The sequence below is a fragment of the Nerophis lumbriciformis genome, linkage group LG05, assembly GCF_033978685.3.
Source record: "Nerophis lumbriciformis linkage group LG05, RoL_Nlum_v2.1, whole genome shotgun sequence".
In the NCBI taxonomy this organism is placed as follows: Eukaryota; Metazoa; Chordata; class Actinopteri; order Syngnathiformes; family Syngnathidae; genus Nerophis; species Nerophis lumbriciformis.
This window is the reverse complement of record NC_084552.2, coordinates 13,754,761-13,782,190: the sequence shown is the minus strand read 5'-3', so window position 1 is coordinate 13,782,190 and position 27,430 is coordinate 13,754,761. Positions and strand designations below refer to the sequence as shown.

The window sequence follows — 27,430 nt, the reverse complement described above, 5'->3', positions numbered from 1 at the left end:
TAATATTGTCTATTTAGTAATATACTATAGCACTCATTCATATGTTTCTTAGCCTGGTTTGTATAAAACTACCTGAACTGTAAAATGCTTTGCAAAGAAACACAAACACACACACTTCTAAAGGGAACCTAAAGTTCCCTAACTTTTGGTGGAAAAGGGCCCCGTGCCCGGTTACCTTTGCTTTTGGAATTTTCCACCGTCTCCTCCTCCTCCACATCCTCCACGTCTTCCATATCTGCCGGGTCTATCTCGGCTTGATCTTTGCTGCTCAGGGAGTACCAGAGAGGAAAGGTCAGCAGATAGGCAAGCAAGGAACACACTACTCAATCTGCTAAACATTTTGATTAAAAAAAAAAAGAAGAAGGGCTGTGTCGAAATGAGCAACACTATTTAACAAAAAGGTGGCTGTTGTTGCAAGCACAGGGTGAAACAGGACACAAAAACACACACACACACAGCATGGGATATTGAAGGCAACAGCTTCACCAGCAGGTGTGGAAAACAACAATTTGTTTGGAATTGATCATGTGGGGTGTGGCATGGAAGTAGTAAATAACCGTTCAATCTCATGATGTGCTGAATTTAGACTCTCATGCCACATACCCTCAAACTGGGTTTGATTTTCAGTCATACTCACTTGTCAAGGTCTGCCATCTTTGCCGAGTCTCGAGTGATACTACAAAAACAAAGAAACTCTGAGTGAGACACTGGATGACTAAACGGGTTGGCCTCTTGAATTATTGACGACACATGGAGCCCATCTTCACTGTGGTGGTGCATGGGAATAGTGTCACCGTCTACAGTAAAACCTTGACATGACAGCATCGTAGAGTAAGCTCCCAAAGCAATGAAATGCCTTCTTGGCATCCGTTAAAAAACCTTTGTGCTAAAAATGGCGCATGTCTTTGATCATAGGCAACTTAAGATGTATAACTTTGAAAGGTTACCATCAAAACAAGATAAGCATGAAACAATTTACCAATGTAATAACCGCTATGGTGTCCCTTTAGTCCAGGCCTATTCAACTGGAGGTCCAACAGTTTTCATTTGGCCCGCAGAACATCGCTCAAATAGGCTTGAAGAAACCATTCAAACTATGGTTGACCATGTATGCAGTACTCCCGCCACTCTGCAAGGGGCAACAGCGAGGCATATGTGTCGTAATGGATTAGCAGTGGAGTGAGTAGAAGAAGACTACTCATTCAACCCGGGGGAAAAACATCTAAATGCTGACTTTTAAATCTGACTTTTAAAAACGACTGGACACCATAAGTATGAATGTTCTGCCCGGAGCAAGTGCTCCAGTCATTGTTTCCTGTCGGACCTATTAAGCGACGGACACCTTGATCCAAACAAGCAACAGCGGTAGAAATCTCAGCATGTAAGCTTCATTACGAAACTTGGTCAAACATTTGTTAGTCGATATAATTTGTACATAAAGATATTAGTTTGTTTTGTATTGAAATTGCTGGCTTTGTGATGTCATTTGTATCCGTGGTCATGTATTTTGTCAAAGTAACTGCCGATCAAAGCTCGTTTAATACATGTAGTGCTAAATTTGACCAGTAGAGGAAGACAACGCTACACATTAGGTTTAACTGATGAGTCACATACATTGTGTGCAATGTTCGGTGTGTAAACATTTTTAGTTTTTATTAACACTAAACTAGGGCTGGGCGATAATGGCTTTTTCGCCGATATTCCAATATTGTCCAACTCTTAATTACCGATTCAGATATCAACCGAAACCGATGTATACAGTCCTGGAATTAACACATTATTATGCCTAATTTTGTTGTGATGCCCAGCTGGATGCATTAAACAATGTAACAAGGTTTTCCAAAATAAATCAACTCAAGTTATGGAAAAAAATGCCAACACTGCCATATTTATTATTGAAGTCAAAGTGCATTATTTTTTTTAACATGCCTCAAAACAGCAGCTTGGAATTTGGGACATGCTCTCCCTGAGAGAGCATGAGTAGGTTGGTGGGCGGGGGGGTATATTGTAGCGTCCGAGAAGAGTTAGTGTTGCAAGGGGTTCTCCCAAAATGTTTCTTGTTTGGTGTGGGTTCACAGTGTGGAGTATATTTGTAATAGTGTTAAAGTTGTTTACACGGCCACCCTCAGTGTGACCTGTATGGCTGTTGACCAAGTATGGTCTGCATTCACTTGTGTGTGTGAAAAGCCGCAGATCAGTGGTTCTTAACATGGGTTCGATGGAACCCTAGGGGTTCAGTGAGTCGGGCTCAGGGGTTCGGCGGAGGTCAAGACACACCCGACTAATCGTGTAAATAAAAACTTCTCCCTATCGGCGTATTACGGGTACGGCAACAGCAGAAGTCAGACTGATTTGCAGGTGTGTAATTTGTTGTCAGTTTATGCACTGTGTTGGTTTTGTTATTTGAACAAGGTTATGTTCATGCACTGTTCATTTTGTGCACCAGTAAAAAAAACATGGTAACACTTTAGTATGGGGAACATATTCACCATTAATTAGTTGCTTATTAACATGCAAATTAGTAACATATTGGCTCTTAATTAGTCATTAAGTACTTATTAATGCCTTATTCGGCATGGCCTTATTATAACCCTAACCCTCTAACCCTGGCCCTAACCCTCTAACCCTAACCAAATAACTCTAAATTAAGTCTTTGTTACTTAGAATATGTTCCCCATACTAAAGTGTTACCAAAAACATAACTTTGTCTTGAATTTGAAAAAAAACAAAACAGAATTTTATTTTTCACTAAAGAAGGGTTCGGTGAATGTGCATATGAAACTGGTGGGGTTCGGTACCTCCAACAAGGTTAAGAACCACTGCCGTAGATATGTGATTGGGCCGGCACGCAAAGGCAGTGCCTTTAAGGTTTATTGGCGCTCTGTACTTCTCCCTACGTCCGTGTACACAGTGGCGTTTTAAAAAGACATCAATTTTACTTTTTGAAACCGATAATTTCCGATATTACATTTTAAAGCATTTATCGGCCGATAATATCGGCAGTCCGATATTATCGGACATCTCTACACTAAGCATAATTTATTTGTGTAAAATACACAACGGACTAGGGATGTCGAAAACCGATCCGATCCAAATATCGGATCGGTTTTCGTCATCATTGTTCAAATATTGTGACGTCTGTCGAGACGCTTATCTCCATTCGGTGCCACACGTCCACACCATCAAAATGCTGAGGCAAAAATTTCCACATCAACACCGTATGAAAAAATTAGTGATTTTTTTAGTTGTGATTTCCTTCTCTGCATGAACGTTTAAAAGTAGCATATATTAATGCAGTATGAAGAAGAATGTTTTAATGTAGACATGCAAGCCTTGAAAGAACATTTTGAAAATCAAGACTACATTTCCTGCAAATGGGTGCATTTCTACCCTATATTTTAACTTTAGATTTATTCTCATATCAAACTCTTTTGGCTGTCTTTTTGACACTTACATCCGGCGCCCCCCTCCACACCCTGGATTATAAATAATGTAAATAATTCAATGTGATTATCTTGTGTGATGACTGTATTATGATAGTATATATCTGATAGTATATATCTATCATGAATCAATTTAAGTGGACCCCTTAAACAAGTTGAAAAACTTATTGGGGTGTTACCATTTAGTGGTCAATTGTACGGAATATGTACTTCACTGTGCAACCTACTAATACAAGTCTCAATCAATCAATCAAAACACATAGAATCATCATACTGCTGTGATTATATGCATCAAGTGTTCATTCAAGGCTAAGGCAAAATATCGAGATATATATCGTGTATCGCAATATGGCCTTAAAATATCGCAATATTAAAAAAAGGCCATATCGCCCAGCCCTAGTTCAATGATGCCATTTCTGTTTGTCATGTATAATTTTGTCTATTTTGTGTTTATCCTTGAATAAACAGGTCAGTTTCTTGTTACCAACCATTGTGTATTATTCAAACTCCCCTAATTCAGCTGGCTAGTTGTTATCAAGAGTACTAAAACCCTTTTCAACGTGATTCTGACAACTAAGTAGGCTAAATAACTTTAAACTTTAATACATGCTCGGATAGGCCAGTATCGGTCGGTATCGAATCGGAAATGCAAAAACAATATCGGTATCGGATCGGAAGTGCAAAAACCTGGATCGGGACATCCCTACAATAGACTTTTGTTATGTTTGGTTTATGTTTATATTTTCAGTCTTGCAAACCTAAATGAAGGAAGAAGTGTAAAGAAATAAAACTGAGAAAGGAAAATCATTTAAAAGAAGGAACATCAATCCTCCCAACTTTTGGAGCTTCCGTTTCTTCATGCTTTTAACTAGCTGCACACGCTGGAGAGCAAATCATGAGGGCAGAATATTGTGCGGCGTGAGCCGATGTGTTTACTTTGCAATTTAGTAAACGGTCGCAAAAACATTTAGCCTGCACTTCCTGACGAAACATCCACATTTCGATGTCCGGCCCCCTGAGCCATTGGGCGCTTGAAAATGCGGCCCTCTTGATGATGTCGTTGAATAGCCCTGCTTTAGTCTGACTCACCCCATGTATTGTTTAGCTTTAGGAAAAAACACCAGGCTTTGTTACACATGTTAATTTAGTCCTGGATTTGTGCCAACTGTCCACCAGTCAGCTACAGACATCGGAGGTGTTAAATTTGGTTTTCTTTTTGGCGAATAGGCTAAGCTAGCATGATGTTGCAGTCAAAATGTGAAGTCAATGTTAGCCCTCTAGCTTACATGGCTGTGCTAGCAACATAACTTTTACAAATCTGTGACTGTGCGTTACGTCTTCACATCAGGATGCAAGAGCAGAGGCCCACGTACAATGGAGGGAGGGAGCAGACTTCTGGCTTTGTTGCACTGAAGCAGCAGGCTGAGTCCTGAATTACACTCTCACTTTAATAGGAATACCACATAGATGGATACTTAGTTTCTGAAACATGTTGACAGTGTCGTACTGTCCCACATCTATTACCCTTGTGCACTTCCAGAAATCTAATTTAATGCCACTTTAATACAAATATACCATATGTTATAGTTAAGCTTACAAGTGTACGTGTAGACCAAATTGTAAGTATTTGACAAAAAGTTTACACTGACCGAGGCTAAATTAAGCACTAATGCCGTGGTTCTCGAACATTTTTTTCCACCTAAGTAGCACCTCAGAAAACACTTTGCTCTCCAAGTACCTCCATAATGAGCAACATTAGAATACAGTAGCGAAGTAGGCCTGAGCCGTCTATAAAAACAAGGCAGGCTTTATTTAGGAAGTATATTCTGTATTTTTGGCCTCTGTAACGTTAGTCATTTGAACAATAACACTAAACATAGGGAAACAAAAGTGATTATTTGGCATACCACTAGGTGGAGCACGCGTACCACTAGTGGAACACGTGTCACAGTTTGGGAATCTTTGCACTAATGTGATAAAAATGTGATTGATTTCATTGAATGTTAATGCAAGTAACCGTTTCAAACGCAATTAACATTTTTCAGACTGTAGTATTTTTACTAGAGATGTCCGATAAATGCTTTCAAATGTAATATCGGAAATTATCGGTATCGTTTTTTATTATCGGTATCTGTTTTATTTATTTTTTATTAAATCAACATAAAAAAAAACACAAGATACACTTACAATTAGTACACCAACCCAAAAAACCTCCCTCCCCCATTTACACTCATTCACACAAAAGGGTTGTTTCTTCCAGTTATTAATATTCTGGTTCCTACATTATATATCAATATATATCAATACAGTCTGCAAGGGATACAGTCCGCAAGCACACATGATTGTGCGTGCTGCTGGTCCACTAATAGCACTAACCTTTAACAGTTAATTTTACTCATTTTCATTAATTACTAGTTTCTATGTAACTGTTTTTATATTGTTTTACTTTTTTTTATTCAAGAAAATGTTTATTTACCGTATTTTCCGCACTATAAGGCGCACCTAAAAACCACAAATTTTCTCAAAAGCTAACAGTGCGCCTTATAACCCGGTGCGCTTTATTACGATTCATTTTCATAAAGTTTCGATCTCGCAACTTCGGTAAACAGCCGCCATCTTTTTTCCCGGTAGAACAGGAAGCGCTTCTTCTTCTACGCAAGCAACCGCCAAGGTAAGCACCCGCCCCCATAGAACAGGAAGCGCTTCTTCTTCTACTGTAAGCTACCGCCCGCCCCCGGAAGAAGAAGAAAAAACGCGCGGATATCACCGTACGTTTCATTTCCTGTTTACATCTGTAAAGACCACAAAATGGCTCCTACTAAGCGAAAAGGATCCGGTTCATAAAAAGACGCAATCTCTCCATCCGCACACGGATTACTACCGTATTTCACAGCAACTGATATTCCTGTGAACCGCACTGTGGAACGGGAGCACGTACGGTGAATATTCGCACCACAGGGAATGAGAAGTCATCCTTCACTGTGGTTCTAGCTTGCCATGCTAACTTCCACCCATGGTGATATTCAAAAGGAAGACCTTGCCAAAAGAGACCTTTCCAGCCGGCGTCATCATAAAAGCTAACTCGAAGGGATGGATGGATGAAGAAAAGATGAGCGAGTGGTTAAGGGAAGTTTACGCGAAGAGGCCGGGTGGCTTTTTTCACACAGCTCCGAAGGCGAACACACCTTCACTAAGACGGGCAGACAGCGCCGGACGACATACACCAACATTTGCCAGTGGATCGTAAATGCCTGGGCAGATATTTCGGTCACAACTGTGGTCCGAGCTTTCCGGAAGGCAGGATTCACAGAACAACAGCGACACTGACTCCCGATGACTTCGACGAGACGGAACCGGCCATTTTGGATACCACGCTTGCGCAACTTTTCAATTCGGACACCGAAGACGAAGAATTCGAAGGATTTACGAATGAAGAATAACTTCAGAAGGTGAGCGCTATGTTTATTTTGTGTGTTGTGACATTAACGTTCGAGCAACATTATGTTACTATTGCTCTACACCATTTTGAATTTTACTATGTTTGTGATTGCACATTTGCGTACATTTTGGGACAGAGTTGTTAGAACGCTGGTTTTCAATATATTATTAAAGTTTGACTGAACTATCTGACTGTTTTTTTGACATTCCCTTTAGCGCAGCGTAGGCGCGGCTTATAATCCGGGGCGGCTTATTGGTGGACAAAGTTATGAAATATGTAATTCATTGAAGGTGCGGCTAATAATCCGGTGCGCCTTATAGTGCGGAAAATACGGTATCTTATTTTTTTAAAAAGGACCTTATCTTCACCATACCTGGTTGTCCAAATTAGGCATAATAATGTGTTAATTCCACGACTGTGTATATATAGCGGTATCGGTTGATATCGTATCGGTAATTAAGAGTTGGAAAATATCGGATATCGGCAAAAAGCCATTATCGGACATCCCTAATTTTTACCATAGTAATTGCAAGTAGGGCTGGGCGATATATCGATATACTCGATATATCGCGGGTTGTCTCTGTGCGATATAAAAAATGACTATTGTGATATTCGAGTATACATTCTGGTGCAGTTGCTTTTAGCTGCGGGCATTACACTACAGGCTTTTCTCACTCTTGTCTCCGCTTCTCAGAGACATAAAACAAGCGCACCTTCTTACATATGTCACATACGTATGCGCCCTCGCGGAGCAGAGAGGTAGCGGCATGGGTAACGTTAGCTGTGGTGCGAGTAGTAATACGAGAGAAAGAAGGTGCGAATCTTGTAACAAATGAAGGAAGAATTAATTCCCAAGAAAAACAGCACGGGGTCCATCGTCTGGCGGTGGTTTGGCTTCAAGCGGGAATATGTCGAACAGACAACCGAAATTTGTCAAGTGTGGGTCAAAAGCGTTGCTACAAAAAGTAGCATTACTGCTAATATGTAGCATCATTTGAAAAGTCACCCGCTAGAGAAGGAAGAGTGCTTGAAACTCCGCATGTCAACATCTCTGGCCGGTGCCACACCAACAAAATGCCGAGGCAACCATTTCCACATCAACACCGTATGAAAAAAAAGTCAACCACAGAAGGAGATAACGTCCGCAGGAACCTACCACATAGCGAAGGACATACACTTTTTGATTTCCTATTATGCAGCTAATTTTTATTTGAGTTATTGAAATATGTGTGACATCATGCACAAAAGTGCACTATTTATTTTAAACTATTGTCGTGGCGTTCTGTACAAAAAGTGCACTTTAATTTAGTGTTGTTACGACATGTCATTTAAGTGACATTATGCACAAAAGTGCACTAATAGCTTGTTTTAAAATGTTTGACAATCTTGCACTTTGTTTTGGAAATGACATGAATGTTTGTGCCACTGCTTAATAACTTTAATAAATACACTTTTGGTAAATTGACTTGTGATTTCCCTCTCTGCATGAAAGTTTAAAAGTAGCATATATTAATGCAGTATGAACGAGAATGTTTTAATGTAGACACATAGAATCATCATACTGCTGTGATTATATGCATCAAGTGTTCATTTAAGGCTCAGGCAAAATATCGAGATTAGGGCTGAAACGACGCGTCGACGTAGTCGACGTCATCGGTTACGTAAATACGTCGACGCCGTTTTTGTGCTTCGACGCGTCGCATATTTACGTCACACTACCGTCATGGCGGAGCGCAAAGCAGACGATGCGAGCGGTGCGAGCGAGGGGGAAAAAAGCACGCCAAAAGTCGTCAAAAGTGTGGGAGTATTTCAATAAACGGCCTAAGAAGAAACGCTACTTTTATCTACATTCAGCTCGCTACTCGCTACAAATTTTTATTGATCTGTTAATGCACGCTTTGTTTGTTTTGGTCTGTCAGACAGACCTTCAAAGTGCCTGCCTTACTGGTGACGTTTCACTCCGTTCCACCAATCAGATGCAGTCACTGGTGACGTTGGACCAATCAAACAGAGCCAGGCGGTCACATGACCTGAGTTGAAAAACGTATTGGGGTGTTGCCATTTAGTGGTCAATTGTACGGAATATGTACTGTACAATCTACTAATAAAAGTTTCAATCAATCAATCAAAAGTGTGAAGGAAAAAAAGACTATTTTTTATTTCAATCGTACATCCCGTCAAAAGCCTAAAGACTGACTGCACAGTTCCTGTCTTCACAATAAAGGTGCCGCTCCATCGCGCCGCGCTTTCAAAATAAGAGTCTGCGAAAGCCAGCGCAAACAAGCTAGCAAGCTACGGAGTTTGCCGCCTATTTATTTCTTGTAAAGTGTATAAAAACGAATATGGAAGATGGACAAATAAGATGCCAAAAACCAACCACTTTCATGTGGTATTAGACAGAAATGAGGAACTTTTTTTCTCCTCCATTTGAAAACGTGGACGTTATAAGCAATACTGTCTGTTTACAATCAATGCAAGTCATCAGAATCAGGTAATACACCAACTTATATTCTTGTCTTCATGAAAGAAAGGAATCTATATGTGTTAAACATGCATGTATATTCATTAAAACACCTTTAACATGTAAACAAAAACGTCAAAATAAATAAATATAAATTATATACTGTATATATCAATGTATGTATGTATATGTGTATATACCGTATTTTCCGCACTATAAGCCGCCCCGGGTTATTAGCCGCACCTTCAAGTTAAAGTTAAAGTACCAATGATTGTCACACACACACTAGGTGTGGCGAAATTATTCTCTGCATTTAACCCATCACCCTTGATCACCCCCTGGGAGGTGAGGGGAGCAGTGGGCAGCAGCGGTGGCCGCGCCCGGGAATCATTTTTGGTGATGAATGGCATATTTCAAAACTTTGTTCACCTATAAGCCGCCCCGGGTTATAAGCCGCGCCTACGCTGCGCTAAAGGGAATGTAAAAAAAACAGTCAGATAGGTCAGTCAAACTTTAACAATATATTACAAACCAGCGTTCTAACAACTCTGTTCACCCCCAAAATGTAATGTGCAAATGTGCAATCACAAAAATAGTAACACTCAAATTAGTGCAGAGCAATAGCAACATCAATAACTCAACGTTGCTCGAACGTTAATGTCACACAACACACAAAATAAACATTTAAAGCTCACTTTCTGAAATTATTCCTCATCCATAGATCCCTTGAATTCTTCTTCAGTGTCTGAATTAAAAAGTTGGGCGAATACGGCATCCAAAATGGCCGGCTACGTCTCGTCGAAGTCATCAGAGTCAATGTCGCTGTTGTTGTCCAGCAGTTCCGTGAATCCTGCCTTCCGGAAAGCTCGGACCACAGTTGAGACCGATATATCCGCCCAGGCATTTACAATCCACTGGCAGATGTTGGCGTATGTCGTCCGGCGTTGTCTCCCTGTCTTAGTGACGCATCTTGTTGCTTCCTCTACCTACGCACCATTGATTCATTTATGTTTAATTCTCTCGTTGCTGCTCTATTTTGTGGTCTTTACAGATGTAAACACACAAATGAAATGAAACTTAATATCCGCGCGCTTCTTCTTCTACGGGGGCGGGTGCTTACCTTGGTGGTTGCTTACAGTAGAAGAAGAAGCGCTTCCTCTTCTATGGGGGCGGGTGCTTACCTGGTGCTTACCTTGGCGGTTGCTTACCGTAGAAGAAGCGCTTCCTCTTCTACGGGGAAAAAAGATGGCGGCTGTTTACCGTAGTTGCGAGACCTAAACTTTATGAAAATGAATCTTAATATTAATCCATATATAAAGCGCACCGGGTTATAAGCCGCACTGTCAGCTTTTGAGAAAATTTGTGGTTTTTAGGTGCGGCTAATAGTGCGGAAAATACGGTATATATATATATATATATATATATATATATATATATATATATATATGTGTGTGTGTGTGTGTATATATATATATATATATATATATATATATATATATATATATATATATATATATATATATATATATATATATATATATATATATATATATATATATACATACATATATGATATGTGTGTGTGTATGTTACTCATCAGTTACTCAGTACTTGAGTAGTTTTTTCACAACATACTTTTTACTTTTACTCAAGTAAATATTTGGGTGACTACCGTATTTTCCGCACTATAAGGCGCACCTAAAAACCAAAAATTTTCTCAAAAGCTGACAGTGCGCCTTATAACCCGGTGCGCTTTATATATGGATAAATATTAAGATTCATTTTCATAAAGTTTAGGTCTCGCAACTACGGTAAACAGCCGCCATCTTTTTTCCCCGTAGAAGAAGCGCGCGGTGCATGCTGGGATATGTGACGTTTCATTTCCATTTGTGTGTTTATGTAAAGACCCCAAAATGGCTCCTATTAAGTGTGTTGTCTGTCTAATTATAAATAATGCAGACGAGGCGTGTTAACAGAGTTCTCAACGTTTACTCGCAGCGTGCTCATAACCACATTCTAACTCCCAGCATACAACAACGCTTCTCAGGGCTACCGCGCATGCTCGTAACTATCGTTGCATGCTGGGTAGTGTAGTTGTTATATTTGCTAGCTCATAACAGCACATTGAGAGACACGCTTACGCGCTTAATTCAATACTCGCCGTCATTCCGGGTGGATTGACAAAAGACCTCCAGCCGCTAGATATTGGTGTCAACAGGGCATTCGAAGCTAGACTGCTAACTGCGTGGGAACAGTGGACGACGAAGAAGTGCGCGGTGCATGCTGGGATATGTGACGTTTCATTTCCATTTGTGTGTTTATGTAAAGACCCCAAAATGGCTCCTATTAAGTGTGTTGTCTGTCTAATTATAAATAATGCAGACGAGGCGTGTTAACTGAGTTCTCAACATTTACTCGCAGCGTGCTCATAACCACATTCTAACTCCCAGCATACAACAACGCTTCTCAGGGCTACCGCGCATGCTCGTAACTATCGTTGCATGCTGGGTAGTGTAGTTGTTATATTTGCTAGCTCATAACAGCACATTGAGAGACACGCTTACGCGCTTAATTCAATACTCGCCGTCATTCCGGGTGGATTGACAAAAGACCTCCAGCCGCTAGATATTGGTGTCAACAGGGCATTCGAAGCTAGACTGCTAACTGCGTGGGAACAATGGATGACAGAAGGCGAACACACCTTCACTAAGACGAGGAGGCAGCGCCAGACGACGCCAACATCTGCCAGTGGATCGTAAATTTGCCCAACTTTTCACTTCGGACACCGAAGACGAAGGATTTACGAATGAAGAATAACTTCAGAAAGTGAGCGCTATGTTTATTTTGTGTGTTGTGACATTAACGTTCGAGCAACATTATGTTGCTATTGCTCTGCACTATTTTGAATTTTACTATGTTTGTGATTGCACATTTGCGTACATTTTGGGAGTGAACAGAGTTGTTAGAACGCTGGTTTTTAATATATTATTAAAGTTTGACTGACCTATCTGACTGTTTTTTTGACATTCCCTTTAGCGCAGCGTAGGCGCGGCTTATAGTCCGGGGCGGCTTATTGGTGGACAAAGTTATGAAATATGCCATTCATTGAAGGTGCGGCTAATAATCCGGTGCGCCTTATAGTGCGGAAAATACGGTACTCCTTACTTTTACTTGAGTAATAAATCTCTAAAGTAACAGTACTCTTACTTGAGTACAATTTCTGGCTACTCTACCCACCTCTGCTAATAATGTTGTTGTATGCACAACGGCTATAAACGAACATTTGAAAAGAAAACACCCGACAGTGTTCTTGCCATCACCATCAACTAGTCAATCGTCCGCGTGAGTATACGTTGTCATCATTACACAAAAACAGTTACATATACTATGTACAAACGAACAATTAACTTTCACTTTAATCATACTATCATTGTTGTGTTATTAAGCAAAATAAGCAATACTTTTACTTTTGTTGAAATGTTTACACTGTTACAGAATATTTCGTTTTGCACTTTTTTGTATTGGATGTTTATCTTTATTTTTGCACATTTTAAAGCAAAATAAGCAATACTTTTACTTTTGAAATGCTTATACTATTGCAGAATATTAAGATTTGCACTGGGTGTTTACTTTTATATTTGCACATTAAAAAGCAAATAAGCTACTTTTAATTTTGTTAAATGTTAAAAGTTTTAAATGTTTACATTGTTACAGAATATTTTGTCATGTTGTTGTCAATGTTGACTGAGTGGCCATCCTTTTTTTTTTGTAAATAAAAGCCATGCCTTTTGAAAAAACTGGCCTACATTTATTTTTTCATCTTCGTTTTAAATTAAAAAAATAATCGGTAAAAGGAAAAATAATCTATAGATTAATCGAAAAAATAATCTATAGATTAACCGATTAATCGAAAAAAAAAATCTATAGATTAATCGATAGAAAAATAATCGTTAGCTGCAGCCTTAATCGAGATATATATTGTGTACCGTAACATGGCCTAAAAATATCGAGATATTAAAAAAAGGCCATATCGCCCAGCCCTAATTGCAAGGTCACTAACTTAGAGATCCTAAATAGGTACGCAAACATCTTTTTCCTCCTACTTTGTTATTCAGAAGTGCTCACTGGCGAGGCGAAGTCGGTGTATTCTGTGTGTGTAAACTAGCGGTCCTGCTTGCTCGCACGGAATCAAAGATTGTGAAAGACTGACAAGAGGTCCACTTTGTTCCTGTAATCCTGTCAAATAAATGTGGTCAAGACCTCTTGTACGCATTGACGAAGAAAAGATACACTGAAATTTCAATTTATCCAGCAAAGTTACTGGATAGACGGCATCTTCTGACGTAAGTAATGCAAAACACGCCCCTAAAGTCTCAAAATTCCAAAAGCTCGCTTGGAGCAAGTTTGGAAGAAGACAAGACAGTCATAAAACAATCTCCACCATTTAAATTCACACGTTAAGTTTTTACACGCCCCTCAGCGACAATGGAGGGTGGTTAGTCTCCGTACTCCTCAGTGTAAACACATTCAAAATGCTACATTTAATATCACACTATTAGACAACGTGCCAAATATGGGCAAACATTTCCGTCCAGTGTTGAGTGTGAAAGAAACGACACACCAAGTTGGACACCAAATTATTGATGGCAACAAGCTTTTAGTAGCCGGCGAAGGTATGCTGTAGAAAATGTGATTACAGGACAATTTGTGTGTGTTTGAGGAAAAGTTTCCTTAGTAGCTGCATAGGAAATAATTAGGCATCTAACCGTACTGTAAACAATAAACGTGGGAATCGTTCGATCGAATAGATTCAATAAAAAAATAAATAAAACATTGATGCATTTTTAATTCATGTATATTGATGCAGTTTTACATTTCACTTCACTAAATAAGCGTTTGTCATTTGCAACTTTTAAAAACAGTGCATTTTTAATAAGAAACAGTTAAATTAGTTCCCATTACATTTATTAAATTCATAGAAATGTGTGCAAAACTAGAACATAAGTGGCCTAAAATAAAAGGAGCTGGTCAGATCTCTTGCTGAGATTGTTCAATGCAGTCAGCCAAATTTTAGAACCGTCTGCATTGCTTTATTTACACTAAATAAATCGATTATCAAGATTTACTAATTGATTTTATAATCCTCCACGTACTATAAATTATTTCCCCCACCTCTAGTAAAAACCACGGTATTGTAGTTTCAAAATCCTCACAATAATGCCATGACTTGTGTTAGTATCAAATGAATACTTGGTGAGTATATTTTTTCTGTCTGTAAATAGATTACCAGGAGGCCATGGTTAACTTCTGAAGAGGTACCAGTCTGGAGGACGTGTTAGCTGAAAGGAACCGAGACTACTCTTTGGACCACTCTTCCATGCATAGCTATAGACATCTCTGTAGAATACTGGAAGAAGATGCTGATTTCTCGACAAGGCTGGAGTCCAACTATCTAATAAATAAACTACTAATTAATATAACGCTTAAATAACTTTACCCACCAACATCCATTGCAGCCGGTCACCCTGGAACAGATGTCCCTACCTTTGTGATCCCTTCCCAATGTTACTTTTTCTCCATCTGGGTTTTTTGAGTTTTTCTGGGTCGAGATCGGTAGATGTCATCAGTTTGTGAAGCTCTTTGAGACTAATGAATTAGGGCTATACAAGTAGGGATGTCCTGATCCGATATTTGGATCGGATCGGCCGCCGATATTTGCCAAAAAATGCGTATCGGCAAGGCATGGGAAAATGCCAATCCAGATCCAGTTAAAAAAAAAAAAAAAACTCCGCTCCATGTTTTCCAACGCACCTATTTAAATAATACATTCTACTTTTCTGCTGCTCCCTAATTTCCGTTCCGCATATTCCAGCACACCTAACGTTAGCTGTGATGCTAGCGCAGCCGTGTGACCAACGTTCTCTCTAAGGTGCGCGCCTGTGCAAGTGCGCACTGCTCAAACGTCCTCTGCGCATAGCAATTATATGCCACGCACAAAATCAAATAAAAAAATAAGCGCATAACAATTTTCGACACACGGACACGACAGAGAAAACAGTTTTCGTCATCATTGTTCAAATATTGTAACGTCTGTCAAGACGCTTATCTCCATTCGGTGCCACACGTCCACACCATCAAAATGCCGAGGCAAACATTTCCACATCAACACCGTATGAAAAAATTAGTGATTTTTTTAGTTGTGATTTCCTTCTCTGCATGAAAGTTTAAAAGTAGCATATATTAATGCAGTATGAAGAAGAATGTTTTAATGTAGACATGCAAGCCTTGAAAGAAAATTATGAAAATCAAGACTACATTTCCTACAAATGGGTGCATTTCTACCCTATATTTTAACTTTAGATTTATTCTCATATCAAACTTTTGGCTGTCTTTGACACTTACATCCGGCGCCCCCCTCCACACCCTGCATTATAAATAATTCAATGTGATTATCTTGTGTGATGACTGTATTATGATGATAGTATATATCTGTATCATGAATCAATTTAAGTGGACCCCGACTTAAACAAGTTGAAAAACTTATTCGGGTGTTACCATTTAGTGGTCAATTGTACGAAATATGTACTTCACTGTGCAACCTACTAATAAAAGTCTCAATCAAAACACATAGAATCATCATACTGATGTGATTATATGCATCAAGTGTTCATTCAAGGCTGAGGCAAAATATCGAGATATATATCGTGTATCGCAATATGGCCTTAAAATATCGCAATATTAAAAAAAGGCCATATCGCCCAGCCCTAGCTCAATGATGCCATTTCTGTTTGTCATGTATAATTTTGTCTATTTTGTGTTTATCCTTGAATAAACAAGTCAGTTTCTTGTTACCAACCATTGTGTATTATTCAAACTCCCCTAATTCAGCTGGCTAGTTGTTATCAAGAGTACTAAAACCCTTTTCAACATGATTCTGACAACTAAGTAGGCTAAATAACTTTAAACTTTAATACATGCTCGGATAGGCCAGTATCGGTATCGGATCGGAAGTGCAAAAACAATATCGGTATCGGATCGGAAGTGCCAAAACCTGGATCGGGACATCCCTATATACAAGTGATTCTCAAACTGTCGTGCTCCATCCAGTGGTTGGGTACGCCAAAGAGGTCTGTTAGGGCTGCAACAACTAAACGATTAAATCTATTAAAATCAATTATAAAAATAGTTGGCGATTCATTTAGCCATCGATTCGTTGGATCTACGCTATGTGCATGCTCAGAGGCTACTTTTTTTTATAAACCTTTATTTATAAACTGCAACATTTACAAACAGCAGAGAAACAACCAAAATAAGTATGGTGCCAGTATGCTGTTTTTTTCCAATAAAATACTGGAAAGGATAGAAATGTAGTTTGTCTATTTTATCCGATTATTAATCGATTAATCGAAGTAATAATCGACAGATCAGTAGATTATCAAATTAGTTGTTAGTTGCAGCCCTAGCTTTATATAAGGCTGTATTCACCAGACTTCACAGCCGGCTCATTAAATATGCAAGGCTCGAAACAAGAGTCTGTTAAGAGCTTTGTGGCGGCATTTTGCCTTTTCTTAAAGAAAAATGCCAGATGCTTTTGTTTTAGGCTGTTGCAACCGTTCAAATCGCGGAAAGGATAGAAGTTTATTCAGAGCTTCTAAAGAGCTAGAGAGTGCAAGATTTGACGAAAGACTGCGAGAAATGTGGCACGCACTCCAGTCCGAGGGAGCAGATCAAGTCAAAGAACGCACAAGTTTGCAGGGATCACTTCATTCAAAGGTTTGTTGGATACACTTTCAACGTTCTGTATTTCCCATTGAATTATTATCTTGGTGCTATTTGTATTTTACCTTGTGTCGGAGTTCTTAAACAAATCTGGGCTACGAGTGTTTTGTAGAGCACCAACTCGGCGAGTCTAAAAAACATAAATGTGAGCATAACCTAAAAGAGTTAAGTCTTTACCAAAGACAATCATAAATGAACATTTCAGCACATACACAATGTTGACATCTATAATTATTAGGGCTTGGTATCAGTACTCGATACCTTGCAGGTATCGACCGAAAACAACCCGATACCCAGTAGTATCGAAACTGCGTCTGTCAAACGATACCTGCAATCGGGTCTTTTTGTACCCAGATCAAGAAAAAATGAATGTTTCTATGGTTTTGCTCGCAGCCAATCACTGCAGGCGTTCTTCGATTCAATGCGCCATGTGATTGGTCCACCACTGCAACAACAATAGTTTGTATGGCGGTAAAGCGGGTTGAAGCAGTGCAGAATTGGCTGGTCATCATTCCGAGATGCCGGCAGCAAAACGGTCAAAAGGTTTGTTTGTACTACACGCCTGTGGCACCCGGGTACAAATAAATGTATACAATGCGGCAAGATTATTTCGGGGAAAACGGGGAATCCAGCAATATGATTAAACACCTCATCAAGCACGGAGCAAACTTAAGGGTGGAGAACTGTACTGTTTAATACTTTGTTGTACATGTTTGTACAGTTATTTAATAAATATTTGAGCACTTTCAAAATGTATTCATGTAAAAGTCTTGAATGGGGAGGAGTGCTGAAAATTATGCAACCAATTGCATTAATATCGAATGAAGTACTCAGTTGGCATCAGTATCCTTTTAAGGGTACTGGTATTGGTATCAAAAATGTTTAAACGATACCCGATACGATAAGTTATATTTTGATAAACAATCATAAATGAATCTTTCAGCACATACACAATGTTGACATCTATAGTTATTTTTTCATAATCATAAATTAATCTTTCAGCACATGCACAATGTTGACATCTATAGTTATATTTTCATAAACAATCATAAATGAATATTTCAGCACATACACAATTTTGACATCTATAGTTATATTTTGATAAAGACCCGGAAAAACACGTGTACTCGTAAACAGCCCACGGAACAACCACAAGGCAACAAACATTGGCAGTAGACGCAAAGTTAAATCATGAAATGAAACCTGACCCGTGCAAAAATGATGCACATGTTATCCAGGAGAGTCTTGATACCAATTTCCTTGACCCAGCCACACACACAACGATGTGCGCATTCCCAAGTCGTCATCTATTTTGTTGTGTAGAATGATCATCAGATAGTTCCGACATGCCAGGGAAAGCGACCCGGATACTCTTTGAGATCACTCGACAAATCTTATTTGACAATGTATAGGAATAGATTCCATTGTTTGATGTTTTGCTTGTATCTCCTTTTAATGGTAAGATTTAGGCCCTTTGTGTACTCAGTTGGCACTCTGCTCCACAGTAGCAATGTTGGTTTGGTGGACCACCACTTTCCTTTTTACTTCTGTTTAAGTCATGTGACTGAATAAAACCTATATGAAGTAGTTCAGTTGTTTTCGAACATACGTCACATATTTCCAGTTGCTTCATTACAGCACGTCCAAAAAGGAGTACGAAGAAGCTGAGCTTATTTAATCCTACCCCTTTTCATACCATAGCAATTGTATCTCATTCCCTTGTTCTCTGTAACAGAACAGTAAATACATAAATAATATACCATAGTAAGTAAACAAATATTAAATACATAAATAATCTTTAACGCAAAACAAAAAATAAGGGTTCAAGATGTTTATCATAATTATTGTTCTGTGTACACTTGTACTTTTAACAGTTTCTTAGACTGAATCACATTGGTGCTTTGTTTGATTTCTTTGGTTAATCCATTCCATAATTTAATTCCACATACGGATTCCCATCACATTAAGTTAATGTGATGGGAATTAATTTGTGATTTAGGGATAAACACCTTCCACGCCACCCTGAGAATACTGATGTTTAAATTTATATGTAGACTGCAGGGGTCCGAGAATGATGTTATTGTACAGATAACCAATCCTCGGTGTAGTTCTGTTACACTGGTATTTGTGCCTTTTATAGAATGTGTAGACACATTTTTAAAGTGTATATATATATATATATATAAAAACATTTTTTTATTGCTGCTTGTATTTATTTGATGCCTTTTACTGAATATGCACAAGCACTGTTTTTAATATTATGTGATGCCTTTTGTATTGTATTTTGTTGTTTTATGTACTATATGTGTATATGATTGTATGTCTACGTGGACGTTGGAGTCTGCAACAAAAGTAAAACATTTTTTTACGGTTTCTTATTAAAATGCACTTTTAAAAGTGATAAACTCTTAAGTGAAACAAAAACACATGTACAACTGCATCAATATTATTATTAATTATATTTGTGCATTGTGTGTAATGTTACAGTGGGCAAAAATATTAAATAAAACCTATGTCTTGTTTAATTAATGTTGGTCATTGTAATGGTACTTGGAGAACCGAGTGTTTTCTGAGGTGGTAACTTGGACAAGTCATGATTGATTAATTAGGTCAGGGGTGTCAAACATATGGCCCAAGGGCCGGATCAGGCCCGTGAACAGGGTTTTATACGGCCCACGTAAGTATACTTTTTTTTTAATCAAGATAGATTGAAAATAACCCCAATGAGTTGACTGATGAACATTATCACATCATTTATTCAGAAAATATAAATAACGAGCGGTATAGCTCGGTTGGTAGAGTGGCCGTGCCAGCAACTTGAGGGTTCCAGATTCGATTCCGCCATCCTAGCCACTGCCGTTGTGACCTTGGGCAAGACACTTTACCCACCTGTTCCCAGTGCCACCCACACTGGTTTAAATGCAACTTAGATATTGGGTTTCACTATGGAAAGCGCTTTGAGTCCCTAGAGAAAAGCGCTATATAAATATAATTCACTTCTACTATTATTATTATTCACCTACTCAGTGGCCTAGTTGTTAGAGTCCGCCCTGAGATCGGTAGGTTGTGAGTTCATACCAAAGACTATAAAAATGGGACCCATTACCTCCCTGCTTGGCACTCTGCATTAACGGTTGGAATTGGGGGTTAAATCACCAAAATGATTCCCGGGCGCGGCAACCGCTGCTGCCCACTGCTCCCCTCACCTCCCAGGGCGTGAGCAAGGGGATGGGTTAAATGCAGAGGACACATTTCACCACACCTCTTGTGTGTGTGACAATCATTGGTACTTTAACTTAACGAGAAATAAAGATAGAATACTATTAACCACTAACCACAACAGGGAATGGGAAAAAAAATCCCAACATTATAATTTGTACAATCTCAGAATGTGCTTTTTTCTGTTTTTAAACAAAGAAAACAATCTGAAGTTGTCTTTATATTTAAGTTATCGTGCCGGTGATTTTACCGATCCAAAATTAGTTTAACACCCCTGAATTAAGTGCAAACAATATGGATATTTAAAATCGGCTGGTAGAGTGGCCGTGCTAGCAACTTGAGGGTTCCAGGTTTGATTCCCGCTTCCGCCATCCTAGCCACTGCTGTTGTGTGCTTGGGCAAGACACTTTACCCACTTGTTCCCAGTGCCACCCACACCGGTTTAAATGCGACTTAGATATTGGGTTTCACTATGTAAAGCGCTTTGAGTCACTAGAGAAAAGCGCTACATAAATATAATTCACTTGTACTACTACTACTACTACTATTATTATTCACCTACTCAGTGGCCTAGTTGTTAGAGTGTCGGCCCTGAAATCGGTAGGTTGTGAGTTCATACCGAAGACTATAAAAATGGGACCCATTACCTCCCTGCTTGGCACTCAGCATCAAGGGTTGGAATTGGGGGTTAAATCACAAATGATTCCCGGGCACGGCCACCGCTGCTGCCCACTGCTCCCCTCACCTCCCAGGGGGTGAGCAAGGGTGATGGGTCAAATTTCACCACACCTCGTGTGTGTGAGACAATCATTGGTACTTTAACTTAACAACGAGAAATAAAGAGAATACTATTAACCACAACAGGTAATTGTAAAAAAACAAAATCCCAACAACATTATGATTTGTACAATCTCAGAATATCCTGCCCCAAGTGGAGCAGTTCAAGTACCTCGGAGTCTTGTTCACGAGTGAGGGAAGAGTGGATCGTGAGATCGACAGGCGGATCAGTGCAGCGTCTTCAGTAATGCGGATGCTGTATCAAAGAAGGAGCTGAGCCGGAAGGCAAAGCTCTCAATTTACCGGTCGATCTACGTTCCCATCCTCACCTATGGTCATGAGCTTTGGGTCATGACCGAAAGGACAAGATCACGGGTACAAGCGGCCGAAATGAGTTTCCTCCGCCGGGTGGCGGGTCTCTCCCTTAGAGATAGGGTGAGAAGCTCTGCCATCCGAGAAGAACTCAAAGTAAAGCCGCTGCTCCTCCACATGGAGAGGAGCCAGGTGAGGTGGTTCGGGCATCTGGTCAGGATGCCACCCGAACGCCTCCCTAGGGAGGTGTTTAGGGCACGTCTGACCGGTAGGAGGCCACGGGGAAGACCCAGGACACGTTGGGTAGTCTATGTCTCCCGGCTGGCCTGGGATCGCCTCGGGATCCCCCGGGAAGAGCTGGACGAAGTGGCTGGGGAGAGGGAAGTTTGGGATTCCCTGCTTAGGCTGCTGCCCCCGCGACCCGACCTCGGATAAGCGGAAGAAGATCGATGGCAATCTCAGAATGTGCTTGTTCTACTTTTAAACAAAGAAAACAATCTGAAGTTGTCTTTGTTTTTAAGTTATCGTGCCGATGATTTTACCAATCTAAAATGAGTTTGACACCCCTGAATTAAGTGCAAACAATATGGATATTTAAAATAACTTGTGGATACAATATCCCTAGCTCATCCTAACCTGTGCATACAACAGACCTACTAATTTATGCCCTAAATGAGAGTTTTTCGAACATGCAAGCATACAACATCCATCCATTTTCTACCGCTTGTCCCTTTTGGGGATCGCGGGGGTGCTGGAGCCTATCTCAGCTGCACATGGGCGGAAGGCGGGGTACACCCTGGACAAGTCGCCACCTCATCGGAGGGCCAACACAGATAGACAGACAACATTCACACTCACATTCACACACAAGGGCCAATTTAGTGTTGCCAATCAACCTATCCCTATCACAATTACAAGTTTCTCTTTTCAACATGTTCGAAAAGAAAAAGATGGAGACAGGTGTGGACAAAATTGGAGACACTTGTCCCTACACTAAAAGTAAACAGCGAAGGCGAAAAACTATATGATGTTGCTTTTATTTTGACAATACAGCGTCCATCAGCTGCTGTGACTGAGAGTTAATGAGGTGAAGAAAAAACACGCTGTCACTCCTGTTTTTTGTTGTTGTTGGCCAAACTGTTGAACTGAACCACAAGGGGGCGTTGGAGAAGAACACATCTTATTTATTTGATGTGTTAGTCATTTGTCTTCACTTCCCGCCGTGTGTTTAAGTGTGCACTGCTGTGTTTAGATGGAGACAGGTGTGGACAATATTGGAGACACTTGTCCCCACACTAAAAGTAAACAGCGAATGAGGCCACTCTCCCAACTGCACCACGCCATCCCCCAATAAATAAAGCATTTGTATGTTCTCTATATCCAACATTATTTATTATTCTAACTGATCTTTTCTGTAACACGGTTAATGAATGAAGTGTACTTCTGTAGTTATTTCCCCATATTTCTACACAATAACTCAGATATGGTAACACTAGCGAGGAGTAGAGAATATGAAGTGATTTTTGGTCTAGAACAGGGGTAGGGAACCTATGGCTCTAGAGCCAGATGGGGCTCTTTTGATGACTGCATCTGGCTCTCAGATAAATCTTAGCTGACATTGCTGAACACGATAAGTAATGAATAATTCCGCTGGTAATCTCAGTGTTAGAAATAACCACACATCAACCAGATTACAAAGGCATCAGCAAAACCACGCAGCACCAGAAGTCGCATTAATGGTAATTAAGTATTTTATTTATCGGAAGTGCAAAAACAATATCGGTATCGGATCGGAAGTGCAAAAACCTGCATCGGGACATCCCTACTCCTAATCACTAAATCCCATTAAATCTTATACGTCTAGTCTCTTACGTGAATGAGCTAAATAGTATTATTTGATATTTTACGGTAATGTGTTAATAATTTCACACATAAGTCGCTCCTGAGTATAAGTCGCACCCCCGGCCAAACTATGAAAAAAAACTGCGACTTATAGTCCAAAAAATACGGTATATATTTATATATGCACCTTATTGCTTTTTTATCCTGCACTACCATGAGCTTATGTAACAAAATTTCGTTCTTATCTGTGCTGTAAAATTCAAATTTGAATGACAATAAAAAGGAAGTCTAAGTCATGGAAATACATTTTAAAATATTCGGCTTTCATGGCTCCCTCAGCCAAAAAGGTTCCCAACCCCTGGTCTAGAACATGTTTTGCTTTATTCATTTTTGACGTGTTTCTTGCTACTTTACGTTGTATATTTGTTTACAACATAAAGTAAAAAGTGAGTTAAAGATGTTGGGATGTTCAGATGTTTTGTACCGGAGATGGCTTTCTGCGACCACGTGTTGCACCCGCACAAGTGCACCGAAGACGACGCAAATACATCCGCCGACTGCCCGAATCGCGTTTAGGGGACCATTGTCGTGGACTTGAACCCACTCGGTGGGCCAGGTGACACCACGACGAGCGAATGCGCGAACAAAAAAAAAAGGAAAAAAAAAAAAGAAGCGAGTGCGCAAGCTAACTTTAGCCGGCCTTGCTAACGTCGTCGATGCATTTGGGCCAGCTAGCTCGCCGCCGTTAGCTCGGAACCACTTTGACACCGCTTTTAGAACCCCTTTCAATGGTGTTGGCAGAGCGTTTCCACGGGTGGACTGGTTAGTAACACCCCACGTAGCCGAGCATGGAGCCGTCACGTCGGACACGACGACTGCGGCACCTCCATGCCGAGAATAAGGTCAACTCCAACACAACACAAAACAAGTCCAAAACGTGGTGAAATAATCGCGATGTGTCGTTTATCGTCATGGCAGCCTAATTGTTTTATCCCCCCTCCCCACGCGTGGAATGTTAGCATGGAGGAGAGCGTCTCTATAGCTGCTAATTCTCTTAGCATTAGCCGTCTTTCCCGCCACCGTCGCGTGCTATTATTAAAACGTCGCTAAAAAAAAAGAAAAAAATTAAAAATGTCTGCCCAACGCTGACTTGTTAGTTCTGCAGGGCGTTGGCGACGACGACGCCGCCGCCGCTTACCTTTGCTTGTGTAGCCGGGCGGCGGGTGCTTGAGAGGCGGCGCTGCGCAAGTGTGTCCGTCCGGGGTGGGAGGAGGTAGAAGACGCCGCTCCGACGGCGCTAAAAAAAGAGGAGAGAGATCCCGCCGCCTGCGCTCATATACATCTGACGTCATCACGTCAGTGACGTACCTACTTTTATTGGAATAGAGCAGTGGTGCCCAACCACCGGTCCGGGGACCGGCACCGGTCCGGGGACCGGCACCGGTCCGTCACGCATTTACTACCAGGCCGCACAGAGACATGAAATCATTTATAACTAGGGATGTCCGATAGTGGCTTTTTGCCGATATCAACCGATACTGATATCAACCGATACCGATATATACAGTCGTGGAATGAACACATTATTATGCCTAATTTGGGCAACCAGGTATGGTGAAGATAAGGTCCTTTTTTTTTTTAAATAATAAAATAAGATAAATGAATTAAAAACATTTTCTTGAATAAAAAAGAAAGTAAAACAATGTAAAAACAGTTACATAGAAACTAGTAATTAATGAAAATGAGTAAAATTAACTGTTAAAGGTTAGTACTATTAGTGGACCATGTGTGCTTACGGACTGTATCCCTTGCAGACTGTATTGATATATATTGATATATAATGTAGGAACCAGAATATTAATAACAGAAAGAAACAACCCTTTTGTGTGAATGAGTGTGAATGGGGGAGGGAGGTTTTTTGGGTTGGTGCACTAATTGTAAGTGTATCTTGTGTGTTTTATGTTGATTTAATAAAAACAAAAACAAAAAAAAACGATACCCATAATAAAAAAAACGATGCAGATCATTTCTGGTATTACATTTTAAAGCATTTATCGGCAGGCCGATATTATCGGACATCTCTAACTGTAACTAGTTACTGCTTTTCAGTAACTAACCCAACACTGTGTATGAACAAGCTTATTGGTGTGTCTGGTATAGGGATGTCCCGATCCAGGTTTTTGCACTTCCGATCCGATACCGATATTGTTTTTGCACTTCCGATCCGATACCGATACTGACCGATACTGGCCTATCCGAGCATGTATTGAAGTTTAAAGTTATTTAGCCTACTTAGTTGTCAGAATCATGTTGAAAATGGTTTTAGTACTCTTGATAACAACTAGCCAGCTGAATTAGGGGAGTTTAAATAATACACAATGGTTAGTAACAAGAAACTGACCTGTTTATTCAAGGATAAACACAAAATAGACAAAATTATACATGACAAACAGAAATGGCATCATTGAACTAGGGCTGGGCTATATGGCCTTTTTTTAATATTGCGATATTTTAAGGCCATGTCACGATACACCATATATATGTGGATATTTTGCCTTAGTCTTGAATGAACACTTGATGCATATAATCACAGCAGTATGATGATTCTATGTGTCTACATTAAAACATTATTTTTCATACTGCATTAATATATGCTACTTTTAAACTTTCATGCAGAGAAGGAAATCACAACTGAAAAAAATCACTAATTTTTTCATACGGTGTTGATGTGGAAATGTTTGCCTCGGCATTTTGATGGTGTGGACGTGTGGCACCGAATGGAGATAAGTGTCTCGACAGACGTTACAATATTTGAACAATGATGACGAAAACTGTTTTCTCTGTCGTGTCCGTGTGTCGAAAATTGTTAAGCGCTTATTTTTTTATTTGATTTTGTGCGTGGCATAGATTTGCCGTGCGCAATTGCACAGGCGCGCACCTTAGAGGGAGCGTTGCTAGCACGGCTGCGCTAGCATCACAGCTAATGTTAGCCATGCTGCTACCTCTCTGCTCGGGGAGGACGTATACGTATGTGACGTATGACGTGACAGTATGTGATGTGTGTAAGAAGGTGCGCTTGCTGTCTGTGAGAGGAAGACACAGGAAAGAGTGAGAAGAGCCTGTCGTGTAATGCCAGCAGCTAAAAGCAACTGCGTGAGAATCCACAGACCTGTGGATGCGTTGAAGGTGTGCTGGAAAATGCGGAACGGAAATTAGGGAGGAGCAGAAAAGTGGAATGGTGCGTTGGAAAACACGTTTTTTTTAAAACTGGATCTGGATCGGCATTTTCCCATGCCTTGCCGATACGCATTTTTTGGCAAATATCGGCGGCCGATCCGATCCAAATATCGGATCGGGACATCCCTAGTCTGGTAGGTTGGTTATAAATAGAGATGTCTATTGCCGATAAATGCTTTAAAATGTAATATCGGAAATTATCGGTATCGTTTTTTTTAATTATCGGTATCGTTTTATTTTTTTTATTTTTTTTATTAAATCAACATAAAAAACACAAGATACACTTACAATTAGTGCACCAACCCAAAAAACCTCCCTCCCCCATTTACACTCATTCACAAACAATGGTTGTTTCTTTCTGTTATTAATATTCTGGTTCCTACATTATATATCAATATATATCAATACAGTCTGCAAGGGATACAGTCCGTAAGCACACATGATTGTGCGTGCTGCTGGTCCACTAATAGTACTAACCTTTAACAGTTAATTTTACTCATTTTCATTAATTACTAGTTTCTATGTAACTGTTTTTATATTGTTTTACTTTCTTTTTTTATTCAAGAATATGTTTTTAATTTATTTATCTTATTTTAATTTATTATTATTTTTAAAAAGGACCTTATCTTCACCATACCTGGTTGTCCAAATTAAGCATAATAATGTGTTAATTCCACGACTGTATATATCAGTATCGGTTGATATCGGTATCAGTAATTAAAGAGTTGGACAATATCGGAATATCCGATATCGGCAAAAAGCCATTATCGGACATCCCTAATATTGATATATAATATAGGAACCAGAATATTAATAACAAAAAGAAACAACCCTTTTGTGTGAATGAGTGTAAATGGGGGAGGGAGGTTTTTTGGGTTGGTGCACCAATTGTAAGTGTATCTTGTGTTTTTTATGTTGATT

The 27,430-nt window shown here is 39.8% G+C and overlaps 1 protein-coding gene across 4 annotated transcripts in view; it reads right to left on the bottom strand.

Annotated features, from left to right (window-relative positions):
* nap1l1 (nucleosome assembly protein 1-like 1) overlaps nucleotides 1-24,615 on the bottom strand; it is a 67,211-nt gene extending 42,596 nt beyond the window's left edge. For 2 of the 4 annotated variants that reach the window (XM_061961250.2, XM_061961252.2), the window contains exons 1-3: nucleotides 24,471-24,615; nucleotides 638-676; nucleotides 176-264 (exon numbers count right to left, since the gene is read on the bottom strand). In XM_061961250.2, the coding sequence (XP_061817234.1) occupies nucleotides 176-264; nucleotides 638-654 (106 nt within the window). In that variant the 5' untranslated portion in view covers nucleotides 655-676; nucleotides 24,471-24,615. Of the gene's footprint in view, nucleotides 1-175; nucleotides 265-637; nucleotides 677-979; nucleotides 999-24,470 lie in introns of those variants that run through there. The other 2 variants (XM_061961253.2, XM_061961251.2) reach the window with 2 other exon arrangements.
* Between the last annotated feature and the right edge of the window lie 2,815 nt (nucleotides 24,616-27,430).